The 26,185-nt window shown below is 33.0% G+C and overlaps 1 protein-coding gene across 2 annotated transcripts in view; it reads right to left on the minus strand.

The window, feature by feature from the left end:
* Ten-a (Teneurin-a transmembrane protein) overlaps window positions 1-26,185 on the minus strand; it is a 621,367-nt gene continuing 595,182 nt past the window's right edge. For both annotated transcript variants that reach the window (XM_072535236.1, XM_072535235.1), the window contains 4 exons: window positions 20,785-21,115; window positions 16,104-16,281; window positions 15,514-16,041; window positions 1-11,286 (listed from right to left, as the gene is read on the minus strand). In XM_072535236.1, the coding sequence (XP_072391337.1) occupies window positions 10,814-11,286; window positions 15,514-16,041; window positions 16,104-16,281; window positions 20,785-21,115 (1,510 nt within the window). In that variant the 3' untranslated portion in view covers window positions 1-10,813. The remainder of the gene's footprint in view (window positions 11,287-15,513; window positions 16,042-16,103; window positions 16,282-20,784; window positions 21,116-26,185) is intronic.

Below are 26,185 nucleotides of genomic sequence, written 5' to 3' on the forward strand. Positions count from 1 at the left end.
TAAAAAACAATTTCTTTATTTCAAAAAACATTCATAATACTTATGCTTACGTTTAGTAAAATAATAAATTTATTTAGCGTAAATTGTATAAACAGAAGTTCTGTACAAATAAATAATCATCTGGATTACATAAATAGAATGAACATCATATCCCATTATAAACAATTACCAGCAATGTTACGGATCTGTTGACAACATATATAACATTCAAACTATGAGTTTACTAAAGGAAATGGTGCCATTTCTTGAGTAACATTTCAAAATGCGCTACTGATGACTTTTTTTAAGTCTATTGAAAATTGCACACACAAACATTTATTATAGTCATCTCTATATGGAACATCAACATGACATATATTATAGCAAAAAATTGTTGATACTAGCTACACATACATAATGTAGATAATATATTAGAGTATCAATGAACATTAGGGTTCTATCTACAAATAGACGAGTGGAAAATATCAAACATATTTTTAAAAATTTAATATAGTAGGATTTGACGTCCAGTAAAAAGTTGGGCAGAATATTGAAACAGCACAAACCTAATATAGCTTATTTGTCTAACAAACAGCTGTTTATATTTAGATTCACGATTTTTGCTTTTATTTTTTAAGTCGCCTGTAGGTGAAGTGTAAGAACTGTAGCTTTCCGATAGTGTTAGTTTTGCTTGGTCTATGCATTAACTTTTATATTCATAGCGCAAGAATTGATATAGAGAAGTAATGAAGTAACAAAAAATAACAGTTCGATCCGAAAATGAGAGTCCGAGATCTTCACAGTAGAAAAGTTTGAGGAAGGTTGCATACTGTTACCAGCACTAGATAAGCCTTTTACGAATCAGAAGATATTACAGTAAAGCCAAACTTATAAACAATATTAGATATGCAGATAATATCGGTAGATAGTACGCAGGAGCTCCAAAGAATGATAGATAATGTTGTAGAAACATGTTACAAATAATACAAAGACAAAAATAAGAATTATTAGTAAGAACACCAATATAAACGTTTAAATGACAATAAACGAGACATCGTTATAAATAGTGGAGAAAATATGCTATATGGGCTGCAATATTAAGGATATCTGGGATCATAGCTACGACATAAAAATTCGAAAAAGCGGGAAACGGTCTTAGGAAGCTTCTCTGCAACTTATCTTTAAGTAAGTAATAACTAATTTTCTTATAAGTTCTTATATAAGTTTCTTATAAGTAAGTAATAACTTACATATTAAGTAAAAATGCGTATGGTAAAGATAAATCATGGCCAAAAAGGCAAATAGCCATTGCAGTACACTGACAATAAAACCAGAAAGAAAATAGTAGACGAAACACCTGCTTCATCTAAAATAAAAAAGAAACCACATAACTATCCAAGGAGTCAATATAAAATAATTTATTTTACCATTATGAATAAATGAGATGAATATAAATGATTTGGGCATGTTTATAGAGAGGACAAACGTCTTATATCTACCCAAAGAAATTATCATGGAGGCTACAATGAGGGGAGGACCCAGAATAAGCTGGAGAGAAGGCATAGTTGTAGACCCCAGAAAAAGACTTACTGACAATACCTGAAAGAATACAGATGACTAAAACAGAAATCTTCGAATCGGTGCGACGCAAATGCACAAAGCAGATTACGGCGAGGTGAGTTGCTGCGGTCAAGTCAACATGAACATCAATTTCCAAGTTCTTGTGATGCATCTTGTCAGATTGCTTACGATGCCAAGTTGTACTGGCGTAGGGGGTGACTTCGAATAAGAAAACATCAAACTTTTTAATGCTGTATAACTATATAGCTTATGTAAAAAATATCAAACATTTTAATCCAATATAACCCGAGTATAGTGGTCTTCTTCTTAAGGTGCTGTCTTATTTCGAAGGTTGGCGATCATCATGAGCTGTGTTTACTGCTGCTCCAAAACGCTGGTTAGACGAGCAATTAAATCACTCTCTGAGATTGCACAGCCGTGACATTCGTCGCCTTCCAAAGTTACGCTTTTCCAAAACCTTTCCCTGCATGATATTCTGCAGAAGATGGTATTTAGTTCCTCTTATCACGTGCCCGAGGATAGTTTTCGTATTTTTATTTCATTATTTAGTTCTATTTCTTTTGAAAGACTTCTTCATTCGTGACTCTAAGTATAATCTTAGAGGTGAACTAGCGGTGAACTAATACTAAAACTTTTTTGATGACGATTCTTCTATATATCAATCAATATACATAGTATGATATGGTTTCAAATTCTAAACGAAGTGTTACGAAAAATCAAAGAAAATCTTAGCATAGAAAAACACTGGACTACATGTAACGAAGCTATGCGCACAGCAGCTAAAGGTGTTTTAAAATCTAACAAAACCAGAAGAAACGAAGATTGGTTCGACGAAGAATGTAGATCTGTTAACCAACAAAAAAATGAATCATGTAAGAAACTTCGGCAGTTCAGAACACGATTAACTCTGGAGGGTTATAAATATCTTCGACGAGAAGGAAAAAGAACGTTTAGAAAGAAAAAACATTATTTTTCCTTTAGCATTTAGCAATATGAAAACGTTCTAAACGAGATTGTTAACTTCCATACAGAAAATACTCACGAAGATTTTAACAACAGATAAACAACTATAGAAAATAATTTAAACTCAGAATTATAGCCTGTAAAGAAATAAGTGGTTCTGTAATTAATGACAAGAAACAGATATTAAACAGATGGGCAAACTATTTTTAAAAACTGCTTAATGTTAATCCTAAAGATGAAATGGAGTGTCCCATGACCCAAATTAATAAAAATGATCGGCAGCCACTCCCTAGCGAAGAAGAAATTAGATAAACCATTTTAAAATTGAAAAATAACAAAGCTCCAGCTCAGATACTCTCCGTGCCTAATATTTAATAAACAAAATCTGGCAACAGAAAGAAACACCTACAGACCTTAAAATATATATACTGTGTTTACTTGACAAAAAGGGAGTCATGATGATGTAAGATAATTATGAGGTACCACTCCATTTAAGATAACATTTAAAGTTCTGTCCAACGTATTGTGCAAAGAATGCTCCCCTACGCGGAACAAATAGTGGGAAGCTATCAGTGAGTCTTACGACTCAATAAATCAACAACGGACCAAATTTTTACAGTAAGGTAGATTCTTGAAAACACCGTAGAGTTCAGAATCGACACCCATCACCTATTCGTGGATTTTAAAGTCACGTACGACTCAGTTAGTAGATATAACTCTTTACTGTGGTGGAATTCCAAATACCGCTTCATCTTGTTCGACTAACTGCACTTACACTCATAGAAGCAGCAAGCATGGTAAGTCACAAGTAAGTGTTGACAGATATTATTGTGCCAATATTGTTTTGATTCTTTACAGATCTCAAACTGATCTGCAGTGCTGCGTGGTATTCATTTTTTTGTGAATTTTTAAAAGGCCACAAGCTCCATATCAGAATCTGTTCTAACTGTTCTTTTATTTAGAACTTCTTTATCGGAATTTGGCTTTAACTAGAAAATGGTCACTTATGCGTCAAGAGTCTGTAGACTTCTTACATCGATAATGCTACCCTATAATTAGAAACGCAGGTCTGTTTATGATCAAACATCGTTAATTTAATAAGAAGACGAGAGGCTGGTTTCAGAGGTGATAAATCGACAGTTCAACAGATTGCAACTTTAAAACAAATTAAAAAAAAACACTGGAATATGGCATTGATACTCATTGCATATTCTTATACTACAAAGCAGCCTACGATTCTGAATAGACGAGAAATGTTTAAGGCAATGAAAGAGCTAGGAATACCACATCAGTTATTTAATATACATTTAACAAAACTAACTCTTGAAAAAGTTGAATGTAGAGTACGAATTCAGGGGGAACTGTCTGAATCTTTTAAAACAAATAACGGGCTGCGCCAGGGAGAGCTGCTCTCCCGTATACTGTTCAATCTGGCTCTGAAAGTAATACGTAAGTCACATATCACAACTATTGTGATTACAGTTGACTACAGTGAACAAATTTGTATACTCTGAGCAGTCCTTAGCACTGAAAATAATACTAATGCCGAGATAATCCGCAGAGGTTGCACGGCCAACTATATCGAGAAATACAAAAATAAAACTTTACAATACAATAATACGACCAGTCCTAACATATGGTTCAGAGACCTGAGCTATAACAAAAAGTAATGAAAACATGTTAGTATGGGGCGAATCTATGGAGCATTGAATGACAATGGAGTGTGAAGAAGACGATTCAACTTCGGACTTTATAGAATATACCAGGAACCAGATATCATAAAACATATTAAGATAGGACGTCTGAGGTGGATAGGGCATGTAAGGCGGATGGAATAAGATAACCCAGCTAGAAAAACGCTCCTTGATAGATCATTGGCCAGAGAAGAACAGGAAGACCCAGACATGAGAAATATGGGAATACGTACTTAGAGGAGGAAGGCGATGGATAGGGACGACTGGAGAAGTTCTTGAAGAGGCTGCAGGGTTGTAAAGCCAGAATGATGATGATGATTTGCTGTTACAAAGTCTACGAGTCTGATTCCTTCATCATTGCAGTGTTCATTTAATTTTGAGTTGTAAAACGTTTTGGGGAAGCTGAAGCTGTTCATCAAGGTAGCACGCCGTAGATGGATATGGCATATAATCAGACCAGAGGAAAGTGCAACAGTTAGAAAAGTTTTTGGCCGAAGGGCCATTGGTACAATGAACCAGAGGAAGACCGAGACTTCCTAGTCGATATTAAGACAACTTAGAGGATGGTTTAAAATCTATTGAAGTTAAAGCATGGGGAATAGTTGCCAGAGACAGGGACGAATGAAGGATTGTTCTGAAGAAGGCTTTGGCTCATAACGAGCTGTGATGCCACTGATGATGATGATATAATATGATCATCTATTTCAATACAATAGTTATAAAAAAACAGCTTTTATTTTTTACAAATCTAGTGACATTTATACAAATCTTAAAACTAGTTTATACCTTCTATTTAAGTGTTGCCATGTAACCCAAACTGTTGATGCATAAATTAGAAATCGTAGCGAAATATAATGGAATACTATGTACATAGTAAACTATAACAAAGGTTCACACATCAATTAGAACCAAAGCACCAAAATCCCGCTGAAAATTTGCAAAATTTAATATCTACATTGACCTAGATAAAAGCAAAGTTAAAAATGATAAAATGTTTTGTTTAGTTATTTTCTCTCACTTTTTTTTGCTTGTTACAATATCTGCCCAATTAGAGTCAAAATAAGTTGTTTTCTATCTTTGTTGTCCTACTGTGTTCATTTGAAATATGAAAAATACACATATAAAAAGTAGCTATATATAAAAACTTTCAAAATATTCCATTTTATTTGATAAAAAGGAAATAGTCTACAGGAAAATGTTACTCAAGATGAGTCATTACCTTAATAATCAACAGATAGCACACAGAATAATATACTATGTGGCAGGCGCGCATTTAGAGTGAAAATATACATATTTTTGATATATTGCAGGTACGAAAATAAAAATTAAAGGAGTTATGAAATGGCAAGGTAAATAGCAGATAAGGTTTGGTTTTCGTAATATCTTTCAACATAGATCAGTCACAATGATATATCGGTAATGAGTAAAAGCAATACAACATATATGATTAATAGTTTTATTCACCCTATCTAAGATAAATTCGTTCTTTCAATTTTTAAATTATTAAAAAGTTATAACTGGACTATATTTACAAATTTTTTGATACCTCTAAAGTTCCTTTCCATTTTCGATCATTGTAGTTTCATATCATTTTTGGCTAATTTAATAATTTAGACCAGTTCTCAGAGTTTCTGGTTTCTTTTGAAGTACCATCTCTATCAAATTTAATAACTTGTTTCATACACATACAAACATATGTATATCTATATACTTATAATGACATTTAAAGTTTTAATTATGTGAAACTTTATTTAGTAATTAAACAACACATGAAACAAAGAAGGAAAAAATATACGGGCATCAAAAGTTGAAAGACTCTTCATCGTATTCTTCCACCTTTAACAAGTAAGAGTTCCGCATGACAGGTACCTGTCTAAAAAGAACTGTCATTAACTAATTAATAATTAGAAGAAAATTTGACTATTTCTACAGAAAACACCGAAAAATTCGAGATAACTCCTCAATGCTTATCCGGAGCACGAACAAGAAACCTTAGGAACATGAAGCAGAAGGTTGATGATACGTACTAACAAAACCAGGAATGTCTCCAACTAATTTTGGCAGAACTGCTGCAAAAGACTGCTAATTGTGTTTATCAAAAATATTCCAGACGAGAATATTACAGAAAAGAGCAGAGCTACAATTTTCTACCCCAAATATTGTGCTAAAGAATTAACTGATTTAATGAGGATCAGGACAGCAGTGATCTAATTAAGATTAAAAACTATCTGGACCAAATAGTGTCTGAGAATTTAATAGAGCCCCAAAAAGACACATTTAAAAGACAAAACTAGCCCATTAAGCTCCATTTGCTCCAATCAATCAAGGAAGTTCATTCATGGCCGGTTATTTTGTATTGATATACGCACGAGAAGAGTTCATTAACAACACAGAGGTCTTTCTTAAAGAAAAAATGAAGTTGGTAAGGCTGAGGAACTCTTTAAATCCAAACATAAGATAGACTACTTTTTAGAGAGCAAAACTGGGAACCTAAATGTGATAAATTGATTAACAAAATAAAGGAGTGAAGCTGGAGCAGTGAGCAATCATAAACTCCAAGCCCGCCACTGATGGAAGAATAGATGCGACTCCAGCCGACAGGAGGTTGAAGTACCCATCTGGACCAAGATGGGGTTGAAAATACGAACTGACTAAAGCGTGCGCGAATCACTTACACGTAAACTAAAATTAAAATAAACTGCAAATCAGTTTGATACATACTGATTTATTTAAAATATTATTCTCACCATTTAAATGTATATTATATTAATGCAATAAGCAGCATACAGTAATTTAGTTTAATATGGTAAAAATATTTACAAATTTTAAGAGATGGTACATCAAATGAACTTTGTACTCAATACTTCCTCTGACTACTGACCCAGCAGCACTAGGGACATTTCACATTTTCAAGAAACAAAATATAGCAACACTTACGCAATGAAGAGCAATTACTGTGTATAAAATGTACTCGATTATGCTTCTACTATAAGGGAGATGATTTAAATGGGAAATATAAATTTTTAAAAGTACTTCAAAATATTTCACTTGAAGATAAACAATGTTGGTATGAATAACAGCATCTATAATGATGCATAAAAAATTTTCTTTAAATTTGATACTAGATTTTTTCTTAAGTCGCTGATTTGAGAAAAATTTGTTTTTTTTATTGATTAATTTTCTATTTAGTGACCTTACTATATAATTTTTTTATAAACTATAAAAATGCAAGTTTTTCATGAAATTTATATTCATCTTTGTTAATTTTACCAATGTAATCTGCAAACCGCTGTCTATTCGCACTGGATAAGCTCATATAATCAAAAAATCTTACAAGAAGTTCAAAGATCAAAATCTATAAATCCATCGTCAGCTGTAATAACATACGGATGCGAAACATGGACCATGACCAAAGCAAACGAAGAAAAGCTCAGACGCTTTGAACGAAAAATATTTAGAAAAATTTTCGGACCTCACCATGACATCACCACAAACCAGTATAAGATCAGAATCAATATCGAATTAAAAGCACTCTACAATGACGCCGATATTGTCCAAGAAATTAAATCACAGCGACTAAGATGGGCAGGCCACGTGCACAGACTGCATAACATGAGACTTGCAAAACTGGTATGGGAGGAGATTCCCACAGGCAAAAGACCACTCGGACGTCCCAGAATACGATGGAGAGATAACATTCAAGTAGAACTCCGAAAAATGAACATTCCATTTGACCCTAGGTTGATGGAAGACCGAACAAATTGGAAAAAAGTTGTACAGTCAGCCAAGACCCACCCAGGGTTGTAGCGCTACGTGATGATGATAAATCTACAAACTTTTGAAGTATCGGTACCAAAGTACCGAGGCAAAACTAGGTATTATACATTCGCCCGGCTGACGAACTAAGGAAAAATAAAACTTCAAGAAATTATTAGGAAAATTTTATTTAGAGACAGAATAACGAAGTAAGGCTGAGAAACACGTCAATTCCGAAAGTGGTGAGATTAATAATAGTACTTAAACGGAATACTAAAATGGTCAAAAATATATAAACTTAACAAGGCCTTTAGTGAATGTTAAAAATCTAAACAACAACAGAGAAAGAGCTATGATAATGGAATTAACAAAATGCTTTACTACAAGAGAAAGAAGAGAGTACTCTTACAATAGAGTACAACATTGCATACATTAAATCTGTTTTCCATTAGTGAAGTAAATTAAAAAGTAATCTAGCATTATATGATGGATTTGAAATATACGATTGAAGACACTTTTGCCTTACTTTAAGAGGTTTTTTCCTATTCGCAATACTTTACTCTACTGAAAGCTGTGAATAAATCGGATACATTTGGTAAAAGTCATTTGATACCATATAACAGAAGCTTAGTCGCCAGTCGTTGTGATTCAATCCTCCAAATTACGAATCGAATCGCATCTTTATACTGATAAATAAATAGAGGTTTATATTGCTAGATCCTTATGCTGGTCAAAATCTGTGGAGACAAACTGCACTACTCATTTATCTCTAGACTAGTCAGTGTTTAGTGAATTAAAGTGAGTGCGCTGTCCGAGTGGCTATGGGATCAATACCTCTTACTTGTAGTATATAAAAAGCAATAGCTAAAACAAAATTGCTTAGATATAAATTACGTCAATTTTATGCTAACGCATGATCTTATCCCATCATAACTACATAAACCTATTTGAACACCATACGAATATGTATGGTGGTACGGACGTGGTGATGGAGCTTAAGCCAGGCAAATTGCCGATATGGGACTAAGGTAATAGCAAGCTGCATATTAAAAGCGTCGCATTGTAATGTATCCAAACCTCTATGTTACTTATGTGTCTAAAATTGGAAGCTCTGTAGGTACGAATCCTTATTCTCCAATACTCATGGGAATAGAATTGATCAAATTAATTAAAGGTGGGTCACTAGAAAGAAAGAGCTCCAGTCCCACAGCATCGTCCAGAAACCAACATCAGAAGACGATTTCAGAAAAGTATTCTTACAGAAATACTTAAGGTATCTCATCAATGCTTAAACAGAGCTGATAAAGATAAAGGAAGTTCATAAAGATGAAAGAATTAGGATGACAATAATAAGGTCGTCATACTACGAAAACCAGTCTACCAGCTACTTCTTGAGGACCAACTAATGTAATAAGCGACTTCCTCTCCAACAGATTGTACTGATGCATTATAATATTAAATTTAAAATTAAGCATACTTTTGATTTGGTCATAATAGTGCATAGTTATAACGTTCATAAAAATTATATTTTCTGTATTAATAGAAAAAGTTAACAATGTTTAAAAGAAATATTTTATATTAATAAATGATCTACATATAAACAGAATAAATATTTTCATAAAATCAGCGACTTGAAAAATTGGTGCCAAAGTCAGATAAAATTTTGAATTAAGGTATTTTTTGTCTACGAGCGTATTACAAAAATCATTTTGGCGATTTTCAGATTATCCAAAATTGTGTTTTTCAGTCTTAACACATTTGGCATAGTGTGAGTACTTAAAAAATATGAGTATGAATTAAAATTACCCCACCAAGGTCCCAAGTAAACTTAATCTATATATTAGACCAGATACGGTCTTCTAAAAATTTTGTTACACAATGTTTTTTCGGTTTGGAATAGTTATTTATGAAAATGTATTTTAAATTATGTTATTTTTGTTTGAATCCTCTATTGTTTAAATATGATAATTAATAATATTTTCTGTTTTCTGTATACTCAATAAACACATTAATAAGACATAAAAATTATGGAAGTAATGTTGAAAAAAATTCTACAAAATATTAAAGATCGACGGTGACAACAAAGAAAAAACAGTGCGAGTACAAATACTGTGCACAAGTTCTTAATTTACCAAATTTATATTTATGATTATGAGTTTACTATAATGAGTAGAACTAGGCTGGGCATTAACAGAACATAAGATGAACGGTGGACAAAACGAATCGTCGAATGGAGGCCCAGAAATTATAAAAGAAGCCGAGAACGACCACCGAATAGATGGACCGACGACGTGAAAAGTGTAGTTGGAAATACCATTGTAGAGAATATTGGGAGGAACTGAGGGAGGCCTATGTCCAGTAGTAAACGCCATTGGCTGAACGATAATGACGATATCACAAAAATGATATTTGTAATACTTTTTGTAATTCTTATGGTTAAGTTTATTCGATCTATAAGGTTCAGGTGAAATCTCCGGAAGTACAATAAAAATGTTTCTTGAAAATTGTAACTATACATTTCATTTGCCTTTTTTTCCTATAATTATGTAAAATATATACAAGATAGGTATGAAATGGATTTGGCAAATCAATAATCAGTCATATGTGAAATAATTATAAAAAGAGCTTGATTGGGCCAAATCCAATATAAACCTTTTTGAATCACATACATATAGGTAACATATTTTAAATAAATAATATACATTTTGGCATCTTTGAAATTCTTACACAAATAGACTTTGGTATAAAAGGCTTACTTCGTAAGCTTTTTCTTTTTGGTACATCACACTTAGTTAATTGAAATGATTCACTTTCATGTCAAGTTTTTGGAATTTGTTTCACTAGCATACTTCTGCGAAGGTGAACCACCAGCGATCTTGGCAGGTCTTTCTTAACTCTCTTTTCCTTCTTCGTTTCTTTGTAGACTCTACTTGTTTCTTTACGAATTTAACGTTGTACGGGTCTTCTGCCAGTTCTGGGTATTGCTGTACATCGTGAATATATTCCCCCTCATAATTACTGACGTAACCAACTTTTGAAAGTTCTTCTAACTCACTAACACTCCAATCAACGCTACCGGTAAAACCATTTTTGTAGCATTCTTTTTCCTTATGCCAAGCTTTTCTGATAACTGAGAGTTTGGCATGATGGAGCAGTCTTTGTTTTTCTTTTTCTATAGTTGTGCCGTAACGTAGATTAATAACTACGTTAGATCCATGGATTTTTACGTCGAAGTAGTTGGTACCACTGCCGTTTTCTTTGGCAATTTCATGGAATGTTGTATTTACTTGACCTTGAAGACGTTTTAACTGACCTATAATCAAATAAAAGTATTTTAACAATGGTTTTATACCTCAAATAAACTTAATAAATAATTCGAAATTCTAAATAAAACACTTATATTGTAATTGGTATATTTAATTAAAATTAAATTTAAAAATCCAAAAGGATTAAGTTCAAAACGTTTTCAGACTAATACTGTAAAGTTTGTATTATTAGCAAAATAACCTCAAAAACAAACATTCGTTTGGTTTAATAGGATTAAACCATACTGGAAATTATTATGCCGATGGAATTAGATTGCCAACAGGAGAACATAAGTCCCTACTCGAAGGAATTTTCTACATCCGAACTGTAGGAATGTTAAATTCCAATGTTAAATGACAAGGACAATGTTCAACATATCCACCATTTACTTTAATACACTTTATGACCCGGTTTAGCAAAGATCTCTTAATATCTTCTTCTTCTTCTTCCTTTGTGTATGTAGGCTTTAAAGCCTGTTTCTTCTTCAATATTAGCCTCTTAAATTGTTTAAATTATCGCACCATTTTTTCTTGGTCTACCAATAATTCCTCGTCCATTTGGTGACTTATCTCGTGCTATTCGTACTATACTATCCTCTGCCATTATACTAATGTGTTCGTTCCACTCCTGTTTCCGTTTTGTCACCCATCCATTTATGTCCTTTATATTGCAAGCTCTTCATATGTTTTCGCTTCTCTTCCTATCCAACAGACTTTTTCCTGATCCAGATCCCGCCGCTTTACTTACTTTTAAGCTTTGTTGTCGTACTTCTTCTTTAACATCTCCGTAACTAATTATATCTATTCCCAGATATCTAAACCTTGCTTCCTGCTTTATTATTTTTCCATCAATTTCGATTTTACATCGCAGTGGGTATGTATATGTTGTCATACATTTGGTTTTTTCTGCTGATATTATCGTATTGTATTTCTTGGATATTGTATTGAAGATATGTGTTAATCTTTGGAGCTCGTCTTCTGTCTCGGTGATTAATGCGGGGTCGTCTGCATAACATAATATTTGGATCTCTTTGTTCCCCATTTTGTAATCATGGCCTTTACGTACTGCTTGTATTATTTCGTCCATTATTATATTAAAGAGAAGTGGGCTTAACGAGTCACCCTGTCTGACTCCTCTTTGTACTTGTATACACTGTGTTAGTTTTCGACGTTTTCGACTTGGATGTAATCGAAAGCCTTTGTCAGGTCTATAAAACATAGATATGCTAGTTTCTTGTACTCGATGGCCTTTTCTGTGATCTGTCTTAGTACAAATACGGCGTCTCCGCAGGATCTTCCGGATCTGAATCCTTGTTGTTCATCTGATAAAGTTCTTAGTTTATTGATTTTGTTGGTTAGGACTTTTGTGGTAAGCTTAAGTGCAGTGTTCATTAGATTTATACCTCTATAATTGTTGGGGTCTTTTTATCTTTTTTCTTGAACATTGGTATCATTATGCTGTTTCTCTATGCATCTGGTATCTTGCACTGCAATATTAGTTTTTGTATAAGTTTTGTCATCTCTAGGGTTATACTTTCTCCTCCGTGTTTTAGAAACTCGTTGGTTATTCCGTCTGGTCCTGGTGACTTTCTATTTTTGAGTGAAATTATGACTATCTCTACTTCCTGAAAACTGATTTCTATTTCGTGTCTTAATTCAGGTACGTTATTGTGTTGATTATTTTTTTCCTTTCCTTTAAATAGTTCCGTCAGGTATCTTTCCCATTCGTTTCTCTTAATATCAAATAAGCCTTAAACCCCTAAGTGTATTATTTTTTATCACATTGGCGGCTTCTTTTATTTTCTTAAGCAATTATAAAAGAGAATGAATTATTTTTGTAAACTACTGCTATCGTTTCTGATTAAATTAAAAAATTCAAGGGATGAAATTAGGACTTTTTGGTGGCCAAAGAAAGTCACTTCCATGGCCAATCCATCGATGCGAAAACTGTTGATTTAAGTTTTAACGAACACTTCTAAAGGAAAATGTGGTGGTGCCCCGTCGTGCAAAAACCATATGTTTTGTCTAAGTGTATATCCTCTAGTAATTCGTGTAAACGTTCTTGAGGAAAATCTAAATACAGAGGTCTATTTAAATTGGTTGGCAGTTCAAAAGGACCTACTAAGTAGTCACATATTACTCCACACCAAATGTCAACCTTAAAGTCGTGCTGAAAATCAGCACAGAGATTGGGCATTCTTAATGAATCACCATGTATATTATATATACCTACCTTTTCTAGGCCATCCTACTCTTCTTTTATTTGCCAAATCTGTTTGTCTCAAATGCTTTGGTACGCTTTCTTTATTCATTCTTTTCAAATGACCTAACCTGCTTAGTCCCACTGCTTTGGCTACTTGGGCTACTGTAGGTTCCTCATATAAATTCATTATATAAATGCATTAACACAGTACTTATTAGATCTTCTACTGTAGACGTCTTCTTCATTAACTCTTCCTAGAATTCTTGTTAAAAATTTTCGTTCCTATAGGCTTATTTTTTTCTCTTACGCTTGAGTTAAAGTCCAAGTCTCGCTAGCATATAACACCATTGATCTCAGCACTGTCAATAGATATGTAATTTTGATTTTCTTGGAACATATAAGAATCTTATGTAACACCGCAGCTTTTTTTATCTTGAAGTTGATTTCTGTTCTTATTCTCAATTTTATCAACAATTCTTTTGCTACATTTTCAATATTGTCGTTTTCAAGTATTTTGTTTTCTGTTCATTGATGTTCAGTTTCAATTGTTCTACGATAAATTTGAGCAGTGGAAGCTGATACGATCAATCACCTAGAGGTGTTTGGGGTACGGTAATATAGTAGAATGCTCCGAATACCCTGGACAGTGATGCAGACTAATAAAGCTCTGTTAAAAAGAGTAAATGCTGTTGGTGAATTATTTTAAACTATATATTAAGATCAAAAATATTTCGTATTTACGGTACGTTCTTAGAGTAACCCGATACAGAATCTTTCAGTTTATCAAGAAAGGTAAAATAAAGAGCTGCAGAGGACTTTAAAGGAAACATATGTCATGGCTCAAGAACATTAGCGATTGGACAGGAATGTGCAATGCTGGATACATATATTTCGATTATCTGAAGACCGTGAACAACTTGCCAATGTAATTGCCAATGTAAGGGAGACCTAATATGATACCGAAAGAAGAATTTGAAAGTAGTGCATACTTCTTTTAATATGTCCATGAATCCTGCTAGGATTACGACATCGTCAGCGTGGGCTAGCATTTGATAACTTAGTTCTTGTTCTATTTAATCAACTCTTTCTCATTATCTATTCCAGAATTATAGTGAACACTAACATAGGTCCTTTTAAAACCTACGCTCTAACGTTTGGCGTATCAAAAATACAAACAGCCAACGACTGAAATAACCAATTAATTGTTCAATGTCGTGATTTTTAAGTCATCTTCATTTTTGAGCTACTTTAGCAGCATTTACTTAGTTAACTTAGGACATATATCTTTCCAAAACCGACCAGGCAAATATTATTAAACCAATTCTCCCGTTTTTTTCGTTGCCTATGTTTTCAGTGTACTAATTTTATTTTTTACCTATTCTTCTATCGTATGTTATATTCTAAAAGTCTTTAGGTAAGTATTTTTGTTCTTCTAGGGATTTTTTTTCTTTGAAATTTTGTTCCTTTCCCTCATTAAATCAGTCTTTCAGATTACACCGAACATTAACTTTTCAGCTTTCCAGACTTTTCCGTGATATTTATATTTGCTCTTTATAATGCTTATATCTGAGATAAATATGTCTATGTTTGGGATATAGTTCTTTCTATTCACCTGACTTCTAAAATTAATACCACTTCTTTCCTTCTATGTGCGATAATTTTTATCTCCACAAGGAAAATAAAATTCCTGTAGTTGGCTGTATACCATAAATCACAAATGTTTTATTTAAAAATCCTTTATTAAAGGTATATAATTAAAACGACTTTTTCGGGCTACATCACATTAGAACGTTTTCAGACTAAAAAGTCCATCATCAGTGCATTCCAGGTGTACATGAGTCAAGGCACTAAATTTTAAATAGGATTTTTAAACAAAACTCGTGATTTATGGTATGGTGTGGTTTATCTGTTTACTTGTAAATTTCAGAGTATATAAATAGTTTTAAACTTCGTTTACCATAACTATACCAACTTTTTCTAACTACTATGTATTAAATAAAAATAACTACAGTATTTAATCACAAATATTTACCTTTGTCATCGTTGGCCTTCCACGTTTCATCCTTAACAAAATGGAATGCATCCTGTTGTGCGTTATGAACGATAAAGGTAAATGGTAACATAAAAGATCTGTTGAAAACAGAGGTATAGACATCTCTATAAATCGCATTTGCAGCAGGAACACTCGATACAATAGCTTGCCCTGACTCAGTTTGAGATACTAAAATGCCTCGTCCGAAGGGTGGATCAGACGCTGATCCGATTTTCTTCGGCACTAAGTCAATAACATTTGTTTTAAGAGCAGATTTAGAAAATACTGATAATTCTCTTGCTGTTAACATTTTCCTTAGATTCAGATGGGCTAAAAATCCAGAATGAATTTCAACGGAAGACGGCTGAGAGTTTAATTCACTACTAAGACCAGTCTTGGACGGATTCCAAAATGTCGGAGGATGTGATAGGAAAGGAGGCATCTGTCCACCTGGTAATTCGTCCGGGTACAGTTGTGGAGCTAAGTTCTTTAAATTTATTCCTATTTTCTTTAACCAGTCAAGATGATCTAAAATAAAATTATAAATTATATAAATATTGGTCCTTCTTTTAGATAGTATAAAATATTACCTTGTGGTCTTGTCCTATCCAGTTCAACATTAATTGGATCATTTCCGTTGAATCTGTATAAATGGAGATGTGTTGGTGTAGGAATTCTGCCTAATACATTTTCCCATAAAGGCGACATCCATTGGCCAATAAGGGGATCGTAGACCTTCCCATTAGTCATATGAACCAATGAAGTTACCTATAAATTAAATTTAACTTTAAGAAACTGTTAGAACTATTACATATAATAATGCAAGAAAGAATGAAAGCAAGCAAAAGTAATGCAAGAAGAACACTGTCATGGTTAAGAAATTTGAGAGAGTGATTCCAGTGGAGTTCAGTTGAACTATTTAGAACAGCACTTTTAGACAGAACAATTAGAACTTGATGAACATCTATCGCTTTTATGCACGCGTTTGTCGTCGTTTGTCGCGGAAAAAAAACGCGATTTTTGTAGATAAAAAAAAAAATGGAACTTTTGTTTAGCGTTTTTTCAGACAAAAATTTGTAAAACAGATCAATGAACACTGTATGATCAATGATCCGTGTGTTACATATTTGGTATACAAACATTTAATTGTTTATCCAATAAATAATGCAAGAAATATCAGGCGCATATACACTACATACATACATACGTTTTTGTAATGATCTGATGATGAATCCTACAAAGATGGTAAGTTTTTAATTTTATCGGTAAATCGTTCACCATTGAGGTATTCCATGGCAACAACACAGGTCTTCACACATCGATACTTGTCTGCAGGCTAATAAAGTAAGTTCCTATCAAAGCATCAGCAATAATAAACTCGCTGCATAAAAGCACCAATTTACTATGTAGCATTTTATATTGAAGTCCCCTCGTATATGTGACATATTGAGGTCCCCTCATATATGTTCGAGAGATCTACGAATGTTTTTGATGTAATTTTGTTTCTATCGTACGTGTTGGTTCGCTGTGTGGATCACAAGTATGGATCCGCAAATTCACCGTCGAATTTGTGTTTTCCTGTTTTTGGCCCCTGTGTGTAGAAGTATGTAGCAGTGAAGCCTTAAGTAGTTAGTGTATCCTAATAGTTGGGGAATTTGTGCAGTACACTGATGAAATTTTGAAGCAGTATATAGGATGTCCCACCAGTTTTGTTGTCATTTTCCTGTTTGATCCAACTCCATCTACGTCAGATCTTCGTTCCAGATTATGGAAATGGTTTCCTGTTGTTCCAGTAAGTTCCTGTTTGATTTTCGGAAGTTTGAGTGCAAAATTACTAGTGAAAAATCAAGGTAACATTTAATGTTTTAAATTTTAAAGTAAAGACAGACATTTTTTTGCTAAAGTAATAATTGCTTTCATTGTTTAAAAGGATAATTTTTTTTATTTGTAAAAATTTTTATATTTACCACAGTTTATACGTCAGTATCATTAGTAAGTTTTTGTAGCATCTCCTGAATTTGTAAATCAGTAGAACGCATGTAGGTTTTTTGTATTTTGCGATTATTGTGGTAATATTTTGTATTTTTTTGAGCATTTTTGTGTTCTCTATGTTTTGTAACTGTTTGTGGTAAGACACAATAAATGTTAAATTTTGTTTTTTAACATTTTGTTTATTCCTTTTTAACTAACCCTTTTTGAGTTTTATTTGAAAAAGATATGTTTTTTATGTTTAATAATTATATCTCCAGTTACAACTAGCTGTTGTGATGGTTATAATTAGGCACCTCAAAGTGGCGCTCTATATAAATTACTAGAGGTGTTTCCTATTTTTTTCTGTTTTGTTTGTCCCAAGAGATTTGTATAAGTACCCTTTTATTTCATTTTTTTGTAGTTGCCCCAATCCAACCCCCTTGTCTTTTACTTATCCACGACCCCAGCTCTCCTACCAAAACCTGAGTGCCGTTCGCATATGTTTCGATTATTTTGCTTGCCCTTCTCCACCCCAGTAGTTTCTTCCCCCAATTTTCTACCCCTAATAGTAATACCCCTATGGTAGGCAAAATATTTCGTTACAAATACAACGTACTTATAAAACGATTGTCGCGATGCGTTCTCTAATTCCGGGCGACAGAATTAGAGAACGCCAAGACACATGCATCGAGCGGCTTACTGACGATGACGTATAAAAGGGAACATATAAGATAATTCCTTTAGAGAACGTCGTATTATTTATCGCAACGCGACAAGCGTGGTAAAACGCGTGCATAAAAGCGGCCTAAGATTTGAAATACATTGATTATTTCTTACACATAAGCTGAATCTTATTTTAATCGAAAGAATATGTTACTATATTACATTACAGTCAAAAGTTTACCCAAAGTTTACTACGGGAACCGGTTTGTATTTATAGTTCATAGAAAATTATTATACCTAATTAAACATTTTAAATTTCAATTACGATTAAAAGCTAAAAATGTTGAATCTTATTTTATAATGTAGCATATATTTTTTTAATGTTATAACATAAATAAATCTAGTTTATTTTTGGGTCCTACCAAAAACTTTTTTTTTGAGTTTAAATAAATAATTACATAACACAACGGTAGTTGAAACAACGAAATAATTAATTTGTTTCAAATAAAAAAGAAATTTTGTATTTGTTTAAAATTTTTTATGAATAAATAGGTTCCCGTACTAAACTTTCAGAAAACGTTTTACTGTGATGTTGTAGCATCATATTCTCTCGATTAAAAATAGATTCAGCTTGTGTGTAAGAAATAAGCAATGTGTTTTAAACATTAATGTTCAGACGTTCGTCAATTCAATATATTCTAAAAAGCAAGCGTATATCAATTTGTTTATGAATTTTTTAAACTGACTTTTGTAATATAAAATCAAAATAGATATGCATATTTTAAGACTACTTGACTTAAGCTTTCATCTCATAATTTTTCTTTTTTAAACTCGATATCCAATATATTGAAAAATGGCCTCGAAAAACACTAAAATTGACTTTTGGCATTTATAGTTATTTATTTCAAGTTTACGCTTAACGAAAGCATTTGACAAAAAATACAAAAATACTTTTCATCTTAAAATAACCCATATTATCAACAAAGTGGTTTCAACGCAAAAATTATTTTTTTATCATTTGTTTAACAGTTGTTATAAATAAACAGGTTCCCGTGGAAAACTTTCGGTAAACTATTAAATGTAGCATATCATAACCTATCGATAAAAATAACGTATGGTCCTAAAGTTTTGGAAAAAATTTCACCTGGTCTGATTGAGAAGCAAAATGCATTTAACAAAGAAGACCATGGAATTGAAATGTCATCAGTTATTGACATTTAATAAACAAAGCAGAATATTTTGGTTTGTGCTCTGCAAAATGTCTTATAAAATTGATATTCGTCGAGGTGTTTATAATATGGTTGGGCGAATGTCGAAACGAGATATTGTTAATATTTATCGAGATCAAAACATAAGCAAATTGACAATTTATCGCACAATCAGAGAATGTGAAGAAGGGATACCATGTGTTAACTTGCGTAAAAGTGGCCGACCGCGGATTTTGAACCATATAAGAGAGGCAAGACTGATTGAAGCAGCTAAGAACAAATTGGGGTCTCACAACGAAAACTGGCCAGAAGATTTCATGTTGAAAAGACTACAGTATACAGGGCCCTATCGAGTAACAATATTATCTACCGGAAAAGAAGGAAAGCTCCAAAATACACAGAGAATCAAATAGAGAGAATTCCGAGATGATGCCACGCGTTAAGGCGAGTGCATTTCGTCAACAAGTTGATCGTGATGGACGATGAAAAATATTTTACTTTGTCCAACTCTGAGATGAAGGGTAACGATGGGTTTTCACGAACGATTACGAAAATGTACCTGATGAAATAAAATTCAAAAGTAAGAAAAAATTTGAGGACAAAATTTTGGTATGGTGTGCCATTTCTGAGGCTGGCTTTATCTCACAGCCCTACATTGGTGTTGTTCGAGGCGAAGCCTTAAACGCAAATATTTATATTCAAAGATGTCTCTCTAAATTGCTTCAGTTTGTGAACAAACATAATGCAAATGATCAAATAGTCTTTTGGCCAGATCTTGCTTCATGTCATTACGCGAGGATCACAAGGGACTGATACGAAACTAACATTACCTTTGTACCGAAAGCAGACAATCCCCCCAACCTACCTCAGGCTCGTCCAATTGAAGAGTTCTGGGCAATATTAAGTCGGAAAGTCAATAATAACGGATGGGAAGCACAAAATCAGGAACAGTTAAGACGCCGCATATATACAAAAATTAGAGAAATTGACGCATAGGTCGTCCAAAGGATGATGGAACGTGTCAGGGGAATTATTAGGCAAATCAAAAATAATGGTCCCTTGTCTGTCATTTGAATTTTGATTTATAATAAGGATGGTTAAGTTAAATTGTTGAATAATTTAATAAAAATATAAGATTATTGTGGTCAGAGTTATATGCTTTTGAAATTTTTCCCAAAACTTTAGAACCATACGTTAAGTTTCACCTTGCGGGTATGAAATCAACTTTCCTCGATAAAAGCCCACCCACCTAAATTGGTGAAAATAGGAACCTACACAGTGTTTACGCTAATTTGTTTTATTGATACATGACACTTGTTTCTAAATGTAAATACGCCGTAACTGATGAGTTAGTTTGACCAGGAGTGTATAATATCGATTATTTAAGATTAAAATAAATTTGATCTAAACAGTGTTTGTTTTTACTTACCTGATCAAGAATACCTCCACAAAAATCAATAGGTAGGTACAAATACGGATTAGAGTCGTAGACTATGTGTCCATACGGTGATCTCATAATTTCTCGAATTCCTTCGCCATACTGATTAAATATCATGATAGGTGTACCGCACTGGTCAGTAGCTACGTAGTATTTGTGTCTATAAACTTGTGAATAGATGAGATGTCCTCTATTGTCATACACAAGTGACATCAACTTTCCGTCCCTGGGAGAATAGATTTGGCTAACTTCTCTAGGATTTAGAGCGTTGTTGTAGAAAAATTGCGTCACGTTTCCAAAATTATCCTTTCGTGCAGATAATCTAAAAATAAAAAAATATAGAAATATATAGCTTGAACAAAAAGGTCATATAGGGTGTTTGGGAAAGTATGTAATATTTCTTTTCATATTTTTATTATTAATATTTTTCTTTTAACGTGTACTATAATGTGATCTTATTCAATCCTGTATTCTAACGACTTTGTTAAAATATATTGTTTCCTGTTATTTCGTAAAATTGCTAAACTGGCTGTCTCATTTATCATGTTTTAAGTACGGAGAATTTGACTTCCTTTGTTATTTTTGTCTTGTGTCGCCAATACACACAAGTGTACGTTCACAATTAACTTAAATTATCGCCACTCAAAATCGCAATACAATAGAGTGATTTATGGGTTTACCCTCTTGCTACCGACTACCTCGAAGCGTGGTCAGAGGGTGGTTTCTGACGATTTCAAGACGACACTTCTTCCCAAGACAGCGAACCAAACGGACCTATTGTGTGACAGGTTCTCGCCATCGAGCGTCGGCGGGCGCCCCGACGCGGTATCAACGAGACTTCCCTGGCTAAGAACACATCAATATTTCAAGGGGTAAGTCTATATTCTTTGTACAAACATCAGTAATGAGTAAGACCAGTTAATTTCTTAATTTATTTACAGTTGTGTTTGCTATTTGTCGCTAATTTATTCACAAACAAAATATTACACTTTTATTTTATAATTATTTATCTAATATCATTCAACCAGCGACCTCTTAAGTTTTATACAAAACATAGGGATTTTAGAAAGAAGTGCTCTGAGGAAATTAAACTTAAATATTAAGTACTACTTATTCCCTTGTATTTATAAGTGATTCTGCCGGTGATTTTAAAAATAGGTATTTTGAAGATCCCTGAAATATATGCAATTATCTTTTCCTCAAATATTAAAATTTTCAACACTGTCTGAGAATCTTCCTCCGAGAGAGAGAAAAGATAATATAATGATTATTGCCATGAATAAGTTGTTTAACTTACTCATTTACCTATACTTTGTTTAATCGTTAGTACTGTTTGTATAATAAAATTTAATATGTATTTAGAATCTAAGAAATTTCCATTAGTGGTGTCTTAGTCTTTATCAATCCTTTGCAGTAGCTATTCAGAAGACACCATAAATAAAGGTTAATCAGGTCCGCTGAATTAAAGTCAAGGATACCTAATTACCAATTTAAGATAAACGAATACTTTATTAGTGTAACATTGAGCAGCAGATACCAAATGAATTACTAAAATATTGTGGAGCAGCAATGACAGAACAATTAACAACATTAATTAATAAAATTATAAAATACCGGAAGAATGGAGAACAAGCGAACTATTTCTACTATTCAAAAAAGAGGTAAAAAACAGCCACAAAACTACAGAGGTATAAACTTGTTAAATACTACACTAAAACTTACAACTAAAATTTTACAAGTGCTAATAATTCAGAGGATGAGTTTAGCAGATGAACAACAGAGTTTTCGTAGTGGAAGATCGTGTACAGATGCAATATTCGATATAAAGCAAATTAATGCATAGACCAGAACTTCTGTGTCTGATTGACATAAAGAAAGCATTTGACAGAGTAAGACTCAAAGATATAATCTATCTTCTGTATAATAGAGAAGTTCCCCTAAATATTATAAAAATTATTGAAAACATCTACCAAAACAACAAAATAGAAATCAGAATAGATGGACAACTTACAGAACCTATAGAAATAGGCAGCGGAATAAGACAAGGGGATTTATTGAGCCCCATGTTCTTTAATTTGATTATGGATGGAATCATCAAAAGCGTTAACAAAGGAAGAGAATACAGAACATACTCTGCTACGCAGGCGAAGCAATATTAATAGCCCAAGATGAAGATAGTCTGCAAAGACTGGTCCACAGATTTAACATAAGAGCAAATGAATTTAATATGACAATCTCATCTCAGAAAACTAAAACAATAGTAGTCAGCAAAGAACTACACGCAAAGAATTACACTGTCTAGCTATGGAGACCTGGACAAAAAAGTGAGATATCAAGTACAAAAAGCAAATAGACTGGTAGGATGCCTTAATAACACTATATGGCGAAACAGACACATGAACACTGAGATGAAGTCAAGAATTTATAAAGCCAGTGTAAGATTAATAATGACATATGCCTCAGAAATAAGACCCGACACAGCCACAACGCAAAGGCTACTGGAAACGGCAGAGATGGGAGTACTGAGAAGAATTACAGGAAATACGCTGAGAGATCGAAAGAGAAGTGAAGACATTAGAAAAAAAAGTTAACGTACAGTGTATAAATGAATGGACAGAAAATAGAAAAAAAGAATGGAATAACCATATAAGCAGAATAGAGGACACCCGTGTCGTCAAAATAGCAAGAGATAAGTCACCAATCGGCAGAAGAAGTATCGGACGACCGCGCAAAATATGGAGTGACAACTTTCCATAAAGGTATTAATCCGCCAATGAACAAGCAGAATTGCTTATAAATAGAAAGAAGAAGAATAAGAACATTGATGATAATTTAACAACATTCATGCTGTTATAGCCATTGATGGTATGACATGTGTTCTCCATTTCTTTTATTTCATTAACTGAAAACTTTGAAATTTTGGTGGACGGGCCAGTGCATTCACCAAAAATTAAAATTTCAACAAAATAATGAGACGGGGTATAACGATATATACGTTGTTAATATAAAACCATGAAGAGTAATTTAGTCCAGTGACTGAACAATTTCCGCTGCGAATTAATATAAAACCATTAAGAGTAATTTAGTCCAGTGACAGAACAATTTCCGCTGCGAATTCTTTAAAATTGCATCCATCTACTTGAAATGTTGACAGGTGTTGTAAAATAATTCGAATAACAAAAGGTATATAATACCGATGTGCTTTTACCCTGAGGGTGAATGTCATCCTTTCTCAGGGGTGTACATATAAAACGTCAAGGTAACCTCAGAAATAGATAGACAATCAAATTTTAAGTGAAAATGTCATATTAGGTTTTTCTTTACCAAATACTTTTCGAGTTATTCGTAATTGAAAATGTTTTTAACTGTTTTTCGCGAATAACTAAAAAAACTTACGTTGTATGAAAGTTAAAATAAAATAAAATTGAAGTAAAATAAAAAACAAAGACATTAGTGTTTATTATTGTAGACGCAATATATAACAAGTTGCAGCTCCATAACGCCGATTTTTTCTTTGCCGAAAATTTATTTGAAGATTTCAACTTTAAATTACTGAAAAAGCTGCAATTTATAAGGGAAAACTTTTAAAATTATTTTGAAAGTTCTGATATATTATTTTAAAATGAACTGTCATAAAGCCTATAGAAAAAAATAAGATACACTTCCTTAATTTTTTAACACAAAATAGAAAAGTGACATCATCGCCAGTAACTCTTAATAGTCTAAAATCCGATAAAATAAAGACCTTCAACGATCTGTTTCATGAATAAAAATTATTTGATAGGTAATTTAGTATGTTAAAAATTATAAATAACAAGAGCTGCCCAATATAACTTGGCCAGACTATAATTAATTAATATCCACAAGGAATCTGTTCCTGTAGTTGGCTGTATACCATATATCACAAAATTTTTTATTAAAAATCCTTTATAAAAGGTATATAATTTTAAAACCCAATCGACCTATATCACAAAACGTTTTCGGAATCCATATTCCATCATCAGTGTCTAGGTATACATGTATTGAGCTACTAAATATGTGGGTAAAAACCCGTTAAAAATTGTTTGTTTACTATGGCATATTACGCCATGTTACCAAATCCACTGGTAACTTTAACATCATAATATTTAATACCACATAATGTAAACTAAATTTAAACAAACAATTTTTAACGGGTTTTTACCCACATATTTAGTGGCTCAATACACGTATACCTAGACACTGGTGATGGAATATGGATTCCGAAAACGTTTTGTGATATAGTCCGATTGGGTTTTTAAATTATGTACCTTTTATAAAGGCTTTTTAATAAATTTTTGACGTGACAACGTCTTAAATTAGGTTGTGGCTCGGAGTCACTCATGAAAAAGTGTAACGCCCGCTCACGTCTGTTACGATGAGTCACCGAACGAGAGAGGCCCGCCGGACCGGCGAATGCCTTGCGTCTCTCTCCCACTCAAACATGATCGGTCCGCTGCGCGCGCAGCACTAGAGAATTAGGCGCGTTGAATCGGTGCGTGCTTGTGTCTCTGTCTTTCTCGAGCGTTCTTGGCGTTGGAAAACCGAGAAAGCGTCATAATACAAGTTCACACGTGTGGTTAAAGTATCGTCAGCTGTGTCTGTAGTGAAAATGTGGAGTGCTTAGATTCGTCATTTACAACAACTACAACAATAAAGGTAAATAATTGTACACTAATATTTCATTATCGTAAACTATGATTGATTGATTAATTGTTAGATTGACACAAAAGTTGAGAAACTGAGTTTATAGGTTATGTCATACTATTGACAAATGTTGATAGTGTTAAGTAAATTATTAGTTTAAATCACTCTGCAATCAATCGTAATTCAGTCGATTCAGTCATATCAATAAATATTCTACCGAGAAAAAGACGTTGTCACGTAAAATCTTCGCCCGTAAAACCGACTTTACAGGCAACCGATTTTTTTTAATTAATTAATAATTAAAAAATGACTTTTTTATTCATTAAAAAAAATTTTATTATTCTAAACCACAAATATAAATATTACATTTGTAAAATATTGATTCCAATTGGTGATTTTTATTCTACTTCGGATACATCGGAACTAAAATTTTCATTATTGCTTTCGTTACATTTACCATCATATTCCGTCATTTCGAGAATGCCTTGCACTATCAAAAGCGTTTGGTCTCTAATAAATCCTGTTAGTTTTAAATAATCATCTAAATGCCAACCACAGTTTTCAGGCTTGAGTTTTGTATGTTTCGACTCAGTTGCATTAAGCCACACGAAGATAACAAAAATAGTTCTTAAAATTTTGCGTTGTAAAGATTTCCAGCATGGTGGTATATTGTTGGAGTTAAAACTTTAAATTTTTGTCAAAAACTGTTCGTTGTTTCCATACAAAT

The sequence above is a fragment of the Diabrotica undecimpunctata genome, chromosome 6 (genome assembly GCF_040954645.1).
Source record: "Diabrotica undecimpunctata isolate CICGRU chromosome 6, icDiaUnde3, whole genome shotgun sequence".
Taxonomy (NCBI): domain Eukaryota; kingdom Metazoa; phylum Arthropoda; class Insecta; order Coleoptera; family Chrysomelidae; genus Diabrotica; species Diabrotica undecimpunctata.